The 14,689-nt window shown below is 33.9% G+C and overlaps 1 protein-coding gene across 1 annotated transcript; it reads left to right on the plus strand.

The window, feature by feature from the left end:
- The first annotated feature begins 1,208 nt into the window (after positions 1-1,208).
- LOC113505050 lies at positions 1,209-13,564 on the plus strand. The gene is made up of 5 exons (XM_026887556.1): positions 1,209-1,282; positions 1,890-2,046; positions 8,449-8,544; positions 9,275-9,394; positions 9,618-13,564. Exons 1-5 carry the CDS (start codon positions 1,209-1,211, stop codon positions 12,675-12,677), a joined length of 3,507 nt encoding a protein of 1,168 aa, XP_026743357.1. The 3' UTR covers positions 12,678-13,564.
- The last annotated feature ends 1,125 nt before the right edge of the window (positions 13,565-14,689 follow it).

Below are 14,689 nucleotides of genomic sequence, written 5' to 3' on the forward strand. Positions count from 1 at the left end.
TTTCACTATCTAGAAATAAAGGTCGAGGCAGCGGTTGTTTTACTCATGTATTTTTTGGGTGACAAATAATTCGTTTTACTTTTGACTTTCATTTCTATCAGTCGGGAGTAGAACCTGTAACACCTTTTCTCAAACACTTCTAATTTATTATTCTTTTTTTTACGGGTAAACTTACGAACATATATTTTTTGTTTCAGATAATTTCCAAGGAAAAGACCATACGGAAAACTTTCTACTTAAAAATAAGGACTGATTAAAATATGGTAAGTTTTAATATTTAATAAGCATTTAAGATGACGCGTTGATTTTTTTATCTGACACTACAAGTTTATTCTGAACTTTTTTCATTCGGACTTAATTTGGTAATTTGGCATTGAGGCGCAAATTAAAGATAGACGCAGATAAAAGATATTTATTAGCAAATACTTAAATATCTTTTATCTAGAATAAAACAAAACATGATAAAATAACAAAAGCCAGGTATTTTAGCAATGAATATTGGAACAACTAGGTGTATTTTTAGACAAGCGTACTCTACCAAATAAGATCTTAGCTTTGTAATAATTAGGATAGATTTTACTTTTGGCTAGTTTTAACATAACATAACACAGTAAAGATAACAAAATTTCTAGAGAGATTAGAGAGCTACCTAAAAAAAGATTTAAAAGAAAGTTAAAAGCTTGGCTTATAGAAAAGTGCTTACATATGATATATAAAATTATAATGTGCATTTATTAATGTAATACATAAAAACATAAAACAAAATTTAGATAGGCATATGTACCATGTATGTATATAAGGCTATTTGTTACTGCTTCCTCTCTCCTAAGATATTTGCTGCGCCCGACAGGGTCCATAATGGTTCTGTATTATTCGATTTTAAGACCTTCATGTGCATTATGGAACGCAATAAATAATTGAGTATTGAGTATTAATTATAAAAATAGATTTGTACCATTTAGTAAGAGTATATATATTTTTCGCATGCCTACTGAAGGCGAGATATGCTAAGAAACTAATTTTGTTTTAACACCTTTTGTATTTAGCATGTCTCTGCGAATAAAGATTTTCAAGATTTCAAGATATGAAACGAAAATATTTTATTCTGGGGTAATGTCTCCAAGGCATTAATCCCGGCAAATACTAAACATTCTAGTGTCTCTATAATTATACGGAAGTTTTCTTCACAAGTTTCCTACCAAATTAAGATGAGAAAGAAACAAAACAATGTGTGGGAAGGAAACAGACGGGATGTTACACAGTCTACAGATATAGGAGATTGGTAGGAAATGGCATGTGTTTCTAAACGTTGGGTTATTTTGTATGTGAATTATTGTTGCGTTTAGTGACAAAGCGTCTAAAATTGGGTGCAATACTTTGAAAGAATATTAAAATGGTTTCTCACAGATTTCAAAATATCTCGTAGGTGTTTTAAAGGTGATTTTCAACGACATTCTCCATAAAAAGTATACATGGCGATTTAGGGAAACCATAACTCTGAACGAATTGCTAAAGTAACTGCAGTCCGTTATATATACGTAGAACTTCCACAAAAAAAATGTGATCAGAGTAGGTGATGTAGGTACTGATGATGTTCTTAAATTGTGTTTTGTTTCCGGAACTTTAAATACCCTGCAAATATCATGTTCGTAATTAGAATAAGAAATTTCATTTGGTCAATGAATCAATGAATAAAAAAATACTACATGCAAACAAGAACTTATGGCACAATATGAAATAAAATTACTATACTTTAAAAAAAAAACTGTTTATAATAGGATTGTAAAACTATATTCAACTCATAGTACCTTATACGTGATATATGTAATCAAAAGAACCTCCTTTAATTATTTAAGTGAAATTAAAAGATGTTTTTTCTGATTGTTTAGCAAGTCGTCGCAAGAACTAACTGAATTCAAAAACGTTTCACACTATTTTCATTTACTTGAAATACTGAGATTAAATTGTATACGTTTATGTTTTCAGTGGTTTCGGCTGTGGTTGGCGTTCACCGTGTCTACCTTGTGGTCGCGGCACATTGACGCGGTAAGATAATTTATAAGTCATGTCTATAGTTTTAATCAATGTATGTTGTTTCTAAGCCTTTATTATCTCAATTTAATGCTTGTGAAACTTAACACACGCCAGTATTTAGCACCGATATATAGATACTGAAGTACCTAATAACAATATTGTATAGTGGTTTCTTAGGTTTACGCGAATGTTAGACATTGAAATGAAATTATAATATTGTTGAAATGAAACTACTTTTACGGATTTTATCGCGGTTTAATTTTAGATTTTAGTTCCCGACTTTTCGACACCTTTGCCGGTATCATGGTCACGGGCAGACTGAGATGGCGTTCGTCTTGACAGAAGTTGTTGCTCGTTCTACCTTCAAAAAAAAACATTTTTCTCTTAAATTAAACCGCGATAAAATCCGTAAAGTAGTTTCATTTCAACAATATTATAATCTTCTTATTCTTCTTCTCTCTTTTTTTATATATAAAAATGAATTGCTGTTCATTTGTCCAGCTAAAACTCGAGAACAGCTGAACCGATTTGGCTTATTTTAGTTTTGAAATATTTGTGAAAGTTCAGGGAAGGCTTAAATAAAAACATAAAAGTTGCAAAAAAAATATTTTTGTTGCATTGTTATTATCGACTGTTAGGCGGTATGTAGTTCGCCGAGACAGCTAGAAATCAAATAATGAAACAATTTTCCCAGTACAAATAGAAACAGAGGGACAACCGCAACGTCTAAATTAATATCATTGCGAGTGCGGAAGAGAGATGGCACTCTACGTCTTGTAATGCTCCATCTCGCTCCCACATTTATAATAACACTAGCTGTTGCCCGCGACTTCGTCCGCGTGATTAGAAGGTATAAGTTATGATTTATACCTGCCCTGTTTTTTTCCACATTTTCCATTTTATCTTCGCTCTCATTAGTCGCAGCGTGATGGTATACAGCCTAAATCCTTCCTCTATGAATGGTCTATTCAATACAAAAAGATTTCTTCAATTTGAACCAGTAGTTCCTGAGATTAGCGCGTTCAAACACACAAACTCTTCAGCTTTATATATTAGAAAGGAGTATAGAAAAACATAACTTTGAGACGTTACGGCAGTTCCTTGGCGCATTATATAAATCTAGCGAACTATAGATTCCACTTAATAAGTGAAACTCAATCTGTTAAATATCTCCGAGATAACCAGTCCTTACAATATTAGCATTAAATGTTAACTTTCTATTCAGGAAGAAATAGAATTGTTCAGTCCTAGAATGTTCTGTTTTGTTATACCAACAATATTATAGTTTATGATTGAATGTTTTCTATTGTTGTGTGTGCCAAATGTTTCTATTGTCTGTGGTGGTATATTTGAGGTTTTCGTTATTATGAAATTCAAATCAAATCAAATCAAATCATTTATTCATTTGCGAATATGGGTACATAGAAGTTCTTAAATATTATAATACTGCACATAACCATATCCCACCTACAAAGGCATGCAAACTACACAATTTTAAAAATCACTGCAGACATAAAACATTGTTCGTTTTATTACGTATTTTGATTTTGATTGCACGGATAGCCAAGTGGTTGGTTGGTCACCCATAAGACAAGCATGAGTGTTATCCACGAACGCTTGTCCTGAAACTAGGTGTCTTCGTACATGTGACTGGAATTTTTGTGAAAACCCACGGGACTCGTTTTTGAAAAAAAAAATGATATTCTATATGCCTGAAAGAAATAGTGTGAATATTAGATTTAATTGTCCTAGCTCTGTTTGTTATCATGTCAACGACGACAAAAATACAAAATACGTGAAATTTTCAGGTGTCTAGCTAGTAGCTATCATGGTTTATGATATACAGCCTGGTGACAGACGGACAGACGGCGGTGCCTCAGTAGTAGGGTTCCGTTTTTACCCTTTGATTTCAGAATTCTAAAAAGTAAAATAAAAACTGTTGCTTTATTATAACTCACTATAATAATCTTTGATAACTAATGATCATATGCATTCAATTAGAACGTAATAAAAATAAACATTCAGTACAAAATAAAAATATAATTGAAAGCCATAAACACGACAAGTTTTACTTTTCACATGAATTCTATAGCCCTTACGTTACGTAACCGTGTAGTATGCACTTAAACATCCACTTCCGGTAGTGAAAGGCTTTAGATGGTCTGACTTCCTGTTCAGCTTAATACTGCCTTTAAGATAAACTTGGACCATAGACATTTCTAGATGCTGAGTAAAGATTTTATTGCTAAATTGGAATCTTGTCTATTTATACTTTATTAGCTTTTGCTAGCTCCGCTTAGGCGGTTGTCTATGATTAGACTATTTTCTTTCAAACTATCACTAAAGCAAATTATATCTTAATCGGGTGAGTGGTTTAGCATAATAGGTAGGAGAACGGATCGATTTATTGAATGATCAATGTTTCTGCATTTTTAACGTGAGAAATGTTAGATAATTGATAAATAAAAATGCAATTTAATATATGTAATTAACTACAGAATTTGAAACAACAGCTTTGCCAGTCTGGCCGAATATTAGGTAATTAACAATTGAAAAGTGTATTAAAAATTAAAATCCTTCTTGTTGCAACATCTGACTGGTATATAATATTGGTCTGGTGGTTAGCGGCCCTGTCTTCTACACCGCAGGTCTTGAGTTCGGTACCCGGGACAAATGTTTGTGTGATGAACACGACAATTTGTTCTATGTTGGGATGTAAATTATCTAGAATATGTGTGTATTTGGAAATATTAACTATATTTAATAATATCTAGTACTGTTTATACAAGTTTCGCTTTGGTTTATACTAGATGGCGTTATTTGAAAGTTGTGGAATATTTAACAACATAATCGTAGGTACGGTATATTTATCATAATCAATAAATACGAATATAATAATAGCAATAAATTAAATAACAAGTAATAAGGAAGCGAAACAGTCCATCACTTAACTTTAAGCATTACTTCCAACTAACTGACAATTAAAATGATTGATGGATGAAAATTTAATGAATAATAAATTGTATATACGGTAATATGATCGGCTCATTGGTTAAGCTAGTGGATCGGATTATCGCTTCCGATTCTAGTTTGATTCCCAGACTGGTAATTATCAGTTGATTATTTATTGTTGATGTAATCGTGATTATGCTTGGTGTGTTGTATTTTAACAACTTTTTAAGTAACTACCAATATTTAACTAATCTTTTGTATTTATGATTATGGCCACTTGACATTTTTGGGATAAAACCTTCTGGCAGAATGAAGACGAAACAATTTTAAGCCTGAATTTTATAAAAATCGTGACGACAAAAAACAATTAATAATAAAAAAATAAATCAAAGTCATGATTTTGGTTTCGAAGTTTGATTTTAAACATATTTGTACGGAACCGCTGTGTTCCAAGTCAAAATTGGATTTCATACTTTTGAAGACAACTAAAAATAAATAGACTATTTACTATTTAGTAACTGTACAAATAACAATCTGATTCTAAAAATATATTGAAATCACCCAACCAATAGCAATGAAACTTACACCTTATTACCTAAGTTTAAGTAAATGTTATTATTTGTAATACTCATCTCAAGTAGCACTCGACCGGTTTTGATATTGTATAACACAATTAATAGGCTGTAACACAGGAATGTTACAGGTCACAGATTATATTTCCACGTAACACTGCACAATTCTATAAGTTATGTAATTTAATACGGCGTTTATATGTGAAGTACTGCAATACTGTTTATTGGTTAAAATTATAATATGGTAATATGGAAGACTGGCGGTGTTATTGCGGTTTTATGGATAATATAATATTTAATATTCCACAACTTTCACACAGCGCCATCTAGTCTCAAACTAAGTACAGCTTGTATTATATGAGCACTAGATAACTGATAAACATACTTATATATTTCTAAATACATACATATTATGGATAAATCACACCCAGACACAGAATAAATTAGGCACATCATAAAAACATTTGTCTTGGATGGGAATCGAACCCACGACCTACGGTATAGTACAGTCAGGGTCACTAACCGCTCTACCAATTGGCCATTATCACCTGAGTTCATGATTCCCTTTTCTACATAAAACAATAAATACAAAATGAAAAATATACATAATTTACAAAGCGTCAAAAAATATCTCTTTATCCCTGTCGGGAAACGTGCCCAGAAGGCTGGCTGCATTGCCACGTTGTATGGCAATACTAATTCTTTGAGCAATCCCTACTAGTCCCTACTCCCTACTAATATTATAAATGCGAAAGTAACTCTGTCTATCTGTCTGTCTGTTACGCTTTTACGTCTAAACCACTGAACTGATTTTAATGGAATTTGGTACAGATAAAGAGTTGACCTTGAGAAAAAACATATGATAGTTTTTATCCCGGACTTTTGAAGAGTTCTCTTGGAAACGCTATATAACCGACCTCGATACGGGCGAAAAGCTAGTTAAATATGTATTTACATTTTATACTTTTCACAGTAGTCAGTATTTATGTAAAATACTAACACATTTATAGCATATTGCGCTGTAATCTAATTTCCCGCCTACAAATTACTCTTGTGTATAATTTTATTGCGGGCCATATTACTGCACGTATATTTATTTAAAATTCTAAGTTATAGCTCTTTAACGTCAGTTAGTTAAATGGTCTATAGCACAGTCTGTTATCATCAAATTGCAGTGTAAAATTTTCTTCTTGGTTTTACCAGAAAAGGATTTAAAAAGTATAGAGGTTGGATAAGGAAACATAAATTTGTCATTAATTTGATACACATTTGATCGACTTAATTCGAACATTATTTACGTTGTGATTGTATTGTTGATTTGTTTTAAAAATAACGAAATTTAAATCAAAGCTCCAGAAAATTTAGGAATAGAATAGCTGAATATAATGTGTGTACATAATATTTCACCACAATATTTATAAACAATTTCAAAATTTCGTGGAATTTTATAAATATCGTCATAATGTCCATTTTTAAAGTGCAAAAAAATTCCTTTAAAATATTTTGACTTTTAGTTTTACTTGAATAACGACATTATAATACAACAACCTAAATAATCTTTCTGCACAACATCAAAACTATTTTCAACAAACCTCTTTACAAAAATGACAGAACAAATATCTAATCTGTGGTAAAAGCCGCTATATGAATTAATACATGATAGACGCTACAAAAAGCCGCGGGCACTTTCGTTCAACATAATTTTTTCCGATGTCCACTTTTACTGGCGACCAGTGCGAGTTTTACCTTCATATATGGGGCGTGTCAGGAGAGCTGGCAGGCTTCCGCGGTACGGGGAATGTCGATAGAGAAACTTATCTATGTTATAATGATAACGTAATTTATTGAGCTGAATTGATAGTACTTATAGATGATATTGCATTTATACCAATCAGATCCGTACTTGTACGGTTAATTAATAAGAGTTAATTCGCGCGTATTTATCGGCATCACCCGACTAGTTTAAGATTATTGCTGTGTGTCCATTACTTTTGGCTATGTGATGAAACATTTGACATTTGTTTACAAAATATAAGCCTGGAAAAAAAAGTACTTGGTGCCGTTTTTTCTAAAACTTAGTTTAAATTGAAACGATCAAAAATTAATGTAAAGCAACAATAAAAATACCAAATCAAATACCACCTAAATATCTCACTCGTTTATTTATTTAGAATAGAATATAGTTCATCACATATCTCGTATTTTTGAAGATATAATACAAAAATAGACAGGATGTATAACAATTTTATAGTTCTAAACAACACGTAACAAAACTGCCGGAGGCACTGAAGAGATAGCTCCAATAATTGATAACTTATAAATAACAGTTATTAAAGCTTTCTTATGTCACGTATGACGCAACTTCCGGTACCTATGGCTCAGTGGTTGCGAGTGTGGGCTGTTATTATGTTATAATTGTAATGTCTTATTGTTTCCTATCTAGGTTGTCTATTGTCTTGTGCATCATTCTTTACGATGATAGTTGGATTTCACTTATGGTTTTATATTAGTTATTTTTTGGTGTAATAGAAATGTTTTAGTTTAGAGTAATAATGACTAGATATGGTATTTTTTTTTACTATTGGTTTTAGTTTGACGTGTCTTTCTATGGTATCATAGCTCTTGAACGGATTGAGCGATTTTAATTTACCGATGTTTATGAGCTCTAATAAAAAGTTAGGAAGAATAATATTTACTTGACAGAATACTTATCTTGAAACAAAATGAAAAACGATCAGTTTTTTTATCTATTTACTAAGGATTAACCTATCTAGCAAAACCTATACAACAGCGACAACGCTATGAAAATTAATTATCTTCTTGCAAACACCACGTTTTTTTGCCGATTGCCTGTTATCCAAGTCTTTATTCTTTATTAATACATTTCCAGCAAACACAAGATGGCGCTGCCTTCGGTTGGGGATGGCAGCTGTCACCACAGGGTACCGCCAGCACCGTAGGACATTATTATGTCAAACTACCACAGGTTAGCATGTTCTATTTCGTTTAATACACGGCACACACGGCACTCACACACGGCAATCATAAAATAACAAATAAATTTACACTTTTTCTAAGGGTAAACCATACTCAGCGCATTTAGACACATAAATTCGGAATAGGGATGATGACTGGGTATAAAAAGAAAAAATCTCATCAGTCCCTCAGTTAGATAATTGAAAAGTGTGAGACACGTATGTTTCCCTTTTTCAGAAAAACTAGAATTGACAAAGATTAACTGCTTTAAAGTTTAGGAGAGGGGGTTTGTGACGTAACGATATGGTAAAATTGATACTCAATCGTGACGTCACGCGTAAGTTTCATTCACTTTAATTTGGTCAATTTATGTTTGCGGGACAAACAAAAAAATACGTATCCATTATTATAAAAAAAACCACAAGACGGACACTGCAAAAAAAAATTGTCATCATCCCTATTTGTGTGTTTTTCTTTCTATTCATATCACCACTTCCGCACGAAGGAATTTAATCCTTTTCGCACGGCGACAAAAATATTAAATTAACAAACATTGAAGTCACGTGCACGAAGACACCCAGATTCAGGATAATAAGGAAGATACCGCCCCCTGGTATCTCGCTGTAACACATAATCCTGTTTATTTTTTGAGTCGAGTTAAGCGATCCCTAGTTTTCAAGTTAAGTATTAGTAAGTACATTCGTTTCTTCTAATCCCTAATACTGTATCGCTATTGGCAGTCTGAACAACAAGTGCGGTACTCGGCGGAGGGCTACAGCGGCGCCGGCGCAGCGGGGCCCGCGCTCTCCCTGCAGGCACAACCTGCGCCCGCGCAGGGGAGCGCAGAGTTACAGCAGCAGGTACGTGATACTATAATTATTATTAGTTATTTTATTTATAAAATCACTTTTTAAACCTCGTTTATGAAATTATTTTTAATGACGTCACACTTGATATTGTTTAAAAGTTATAACAGGAAACCAAATTCTGGCAGAAAAGTTGTATTTTTTATAATGTCCTCTATAAATCCTTACAAAAAAAATAAGTATAAAATAGTAATAAAACGAAAATGTTCTATTACAGGCCCAAAACATCTACGATTCGTCACAAACGTCAAACACGACGCAACTGCAAGCTCCACCGAGCGGGCAACAACCCGTCGACATCTACCTGCTCCAGCAACAGTACAACCCTTACCAACAGAACGCGGTCCTTCCGACCCCCGACACGGTACAAACCACCTCCAACTACGGTAACAACTACCAAAGTAACCAAAATGATAACTCGAAACCTCTTCAAAAAGAGGATTATAGCGAGTATCGAGACTCAGTCCTGCAAGTCTTTAAGAACCACAACTGCTCAGACAATGATAATTCCGAGGAAATTCAGAACGACCTGAAAAAGTCCAAGGATTTGTTTGCTGAAGTTCCCTCTTATGATATTTATGATATCAACAATTTTGGTGCGACCTCCTATCCTTATACTTATAGAGGTGCCGTTAAATTTAGAGTTGAAGCTCCGCGACCTAACGCAAGGAATGAACGGTACTACTATACTACTATAGAGACTCCTACCACACAAAGCGTTGAGAATAATACCGAAGACGGTATTGGAAAGCTGGTTGCGTCTACCCAAGATCTCATATCCAATGACGATTTGCTAAGAATCAATCATGCTGCTGAGAAACATGTTCATGAACAGAGTGAAGATATCATTAAACCTCGACCTAGATATACATTTAGAAACAATGACCATTCAGCTCAAGATAGCAGAAACACCCACTTCACAATAAAAGCTAAGATAAGTAATATCATTGATAAAGAACGTCGCACAGAAAATAACCAACAAAATGACCAGTTCTTACGTCAGAACGCCAACCAATATGACTTCGCTAGCCCTATTGTAGTCCAAGACACATCTTACAACAACTTTAAAGAACAGATCGTTGATAATCTCGTGTCGACAATGGTACCGTACATGGCGAATGGGTACCAAATAGTAGGAGTCAAAGACAGGGACGAAGAGAATCCCACTGACCAGGAAACAAAGGAAGAAAACCAGAAACTAATCAATGTTACTCCCAGACCGGTCAATCAGAAATACTTAGCACCTATCACAGTAGCTTTGAGACTTCTGAATGCTAACGATAGCGAATTATTTAATACTTTAGATGATCATGAAGCGTCAGATAGTGAGCTAGTCTCAGACACTGTACAAAGTCCTCCAAGAGAAAAGACAACAGTTGAAATCCAAGAATCAATTCCAGTTGAAATAACTCACATTAACGATGTTGAAGTACATGAGTATATAGACTTTGATGAAGGACGAAGCAACAATAAAGGTCCTTTTGACGTCGCCAAGTCTCTATATAACAAATATGTTGACGCTTTAAGATCATCAAAGCAAATGCAAGATAATATGAATAAACTACTTCATAAGTATGGAGCGCTGAAAGATGATGGTGAGAAAAGTGGTGAAGATTATGACAGTAAAGAACAGTTGGAGCAGAGCGAGAATATACAGAGACCAGTAGAAGTTAAGCCCAATCAAGAGGATACACAAGCTCAGACAAGCCAAAGAGTCCGTTATTACGATTATAGGAATGACAATAAAATAATTCAACCAATCATAATCGAAAAGGAAGTCCCCATCACTAAATTTGTAGACAGATTCATCGAGAAAAAAGTGCCGTATCCTCAACAAGTCGAAGTTAAAGTACCAGTAGACCGGCCGGTACCAGTCCCGGTACCTTATGAAAAAATTGTTGAGAAACCGGTCGAGGTAACCAAGTATGTTGACAAGCCTTACCCGGTTGACCGGCCTTACCCAGTTGAAGTTAAAGTTCCGTACCCGGTTGAGCAAAAGGTTTATGTTGACCGGCCCGTCCATGTTCCTTATCCGATTGAGAAGGTTGTTGAGAAGCAAGTGATACACCCGGTTCCTATTCCCACCCCGGTTGGGATACCCTACGAGGTCCCTGTACCGGTTGAGCACAAAATATTGTACCCCGTTCCTATTGACAGGCCCGTACCTGTCACAGTAGAAATTGAGAAGCCTGTTGAGAGAATAGTTAATAGAGAAATTCCAGTTCCCTACCCGGTTGAGAAGAGAGTACCTTACCCGGTTCATCATGAAACTAGAGTACCAGTACCATACCCGGTTGAGAAAAGAGTACCATATCCGGTGGAGAAGATTGTTGAGAAACCAGTAATGATAACCAAATATGTCGATAAACCTATACATATTGAAGTTCCGGTTCCACAGCCGGTTCCAATCGCAGTGCATGTACCCCAACCTTATCCGGTTGATAGGATTGTGGAAAGAAAAGTTCCTTACCCAGTTCACGTAGACAGGATTGTCGAAAAGAAAGTCCCATATCACGTACCCTACCCCGTAGAAAAAATCGTCGAGAAAATAGTTGAGAAACCTGTAATAGTTACAAAATACATCGACAAACCATACCCAGTCGAAAAGAAAGTTCCTTACCCGGTTGAGAAAATTGTAGAGAAGAAAATACCCTACCCGGTCCAAGTTCCATTTGAGGTAAAAGTTCCCTATCCATTTGAGAAACCTAATCCAAATGCTGCACCAGTTTACAGGTTCAACCAACATGAAATAGACAGTTCGGAAACGAAGAGCAACGCGCAATATTACAAGGATGATAGGAATAAAAGGATCCAGAATCAGCAACAACAACAGCAGCAACAACAACACCAACAACAACAACAGAATCAGATATACATTGCCCAGTACTACCAACTATTGAAGGAAAGGCAGAGACAATCGCAACAACCAGTACAGTCTACACAATGGGGCAACCAATACGCATCCTCCTACCAATATATAAACAACACTTCTGGTAGCAAACACCAAGAAGAAAAGAAAAACAACCTAGCAAACTTCTTGTCGTACGTAACGAATGGAAAAAGTAACTCCAACCAGTACTACGGTCCAGTCCCAACGCAAAATCAAGATGATTGGTGGCAGAATAATAAGAATTATATTGTAGAAGTAAAAATGAGGAGGGCGGATAGGGAACCTAAGTTTACTAACTTGAGGATTGAGTATGGAGGTTTTAAACCCCCTCTTATACCAAGCACTGAAGTCGATTTAGATGGGATACCTATTAATAAAGAATCGTGAGTCTTAAAACCTATGACTCTCCTTTTGGACTAAATTATTTGATTAAGAAACGGCGTGTCGTGAAGCAAATGAATAAATGCCTATTTTTAACAGTAGACAACATTGATCACTGCTTTAAGTGTTTAAGAAAAAGTGGGTGAAAAATTGTTGCTTGACTTTTTTTTTACTTAAATTTAAGGCGTTCTCGTGTCTGAAAATTCGTGTTAAGTATTCTGTTGACTTAAAAAGAAGAATAAGAATATATTCTACTTTTTTTAATCTTATAAATAATAATAATTTTGTATCTTTTCGATAAAAACGAATGAATCAATGTACAATGCCATCGAAAATGTATAAAAATATTATAGGTAACTTGTAAGTCGAGATTTTGTCAAGTCATTTTAATATGCAGTATTTCTTTAGTTAAATGTGTCATAATTATAATGTTTATTCTTAAGTACAACTAAGTCTTATTTAAGTTTATTTTATACTTAAGAACTTGCTTGATATAGTCCAAATTTTTACCTACATTTAAATTGCCTATGGCGTTAACGCTGGTCAAATTGCATAAATATACCTACCTAAAGGTTGTACCTACGTATTGTTTTTCCTTATGGTGTACAATAAAGAGTATTCTATCTATCTATCTAAAGGGTTTCACTAACAATAAAAAGACATCAAGAAATGCAACTTAACTGTGAGGGTTTGATATAGCATCTAGACCCCTCTGACTGCTGTTCAAAACCATAGATAAAATTATCTATTGACTTAAAATAATGAAATTGTAGTTGTAAAGCAAGTGTTCATTATTGTTAAACTTATTTATTGTACTTAGAGTTAAGAATGTAAATATTGATAAATCGTGTTATTAATGCAGATCGTTTGTAAAATAAAATATTTAAAAAATTGTTTTTAGTTTTCTTTATTGTCAGCCTCCTCACACTAAAACCTAGAATTGTGTTATGGAAATCGAGACACAAGGCAGTCTCTTTAGCCAAGATTGGCTTTATACTAAATTTCAATGCCAAGATTTAATTTCCTTCATCCTAACTTTGACACACTTTTGAAAAGACGTTTAAACAAGCTATATAAAGTCAGGGACTGTTGAGTCTCTTGAAAAGGCGTTTAATTTCATTTCGAATTGAAAACGTCATTTCAATTTCATTTGTTTTAAATAATAGTAGTATACAAGACAAGGTTAAAAATAAAAACAAACACCAAGTTGGAATTAAAAATAAAATTTATTTTTCATTTTGAATATCTCACAAATTCTTCGACACACGTCAACTTCGCAGGCAAAATGTACTACACTAAATTATTATAAAACAAAGCTCATATATATATAAATATATAACTACTTACATTTAAAACAGTATAATGTATGTCGGGACAACTTGTCGCGTCGCCATTTTGTTTTTAACTATTTTTATTGCATTGTGAGTCGATTGTTGCAAAAGAAAGGTTTTGACATGAATTTATTTCAATATCTTTATAAATCTCATATTATTTTAAACAGACTTTTTTCACGATTTTATAATTTATAACAAAATCTATTACTTTAACTAATTTTTTGAATTGATCTTGGCCGCAGACTCTCGTTTTTCGATTTTGTTACTATTCTGTACTATAACGTACTTCAACCGAAGGTTTTACAAAATCATTCACCCGGTCAATATGAATGGATTTATTGAGTGAACGTATATCTCAGTCCACGACCCATATGAAGTTTATTACATAATTTTAAATGTTAATTTCCTGTAAAATTGGCGACATTTTGTCCCAATAAAGCAGTATTGTACCGCGACTATATTATAAAGCAAATTAAATATGCATTTGATTATTTAAAAGCGTTAATTACATTATTGTACCACCCCAACAACGGGGCATAATTTGTATTGAGCAAAACAAAGTGTTATCTAGACACACGGCAGTGCGCGAGCCAAGTTCAGTAGCGAGCGGACACACGGCCGTGGTTTATATTATAAACATGTTGTAAGTAGTAATTTCGATGGCGCCTAGCTTCATAATTTGGC

The sequence above is a fragment of the Trichoplusia ni genome, chromosome 24 (assembly GCF_003590095.1).
Source record: "Trichoplusia ni isolate ovarian cell line Hi5 chromosome 24, tn1, whole genome shotgun sequence".
Taxonomy (NCBI): domain Eukaryota; kingdom Metazoa; phylum Arthropoda; class Insecta; order Lepidoptera; family Noctuidae; genus Trichoplusia; species Trichoplusia ni.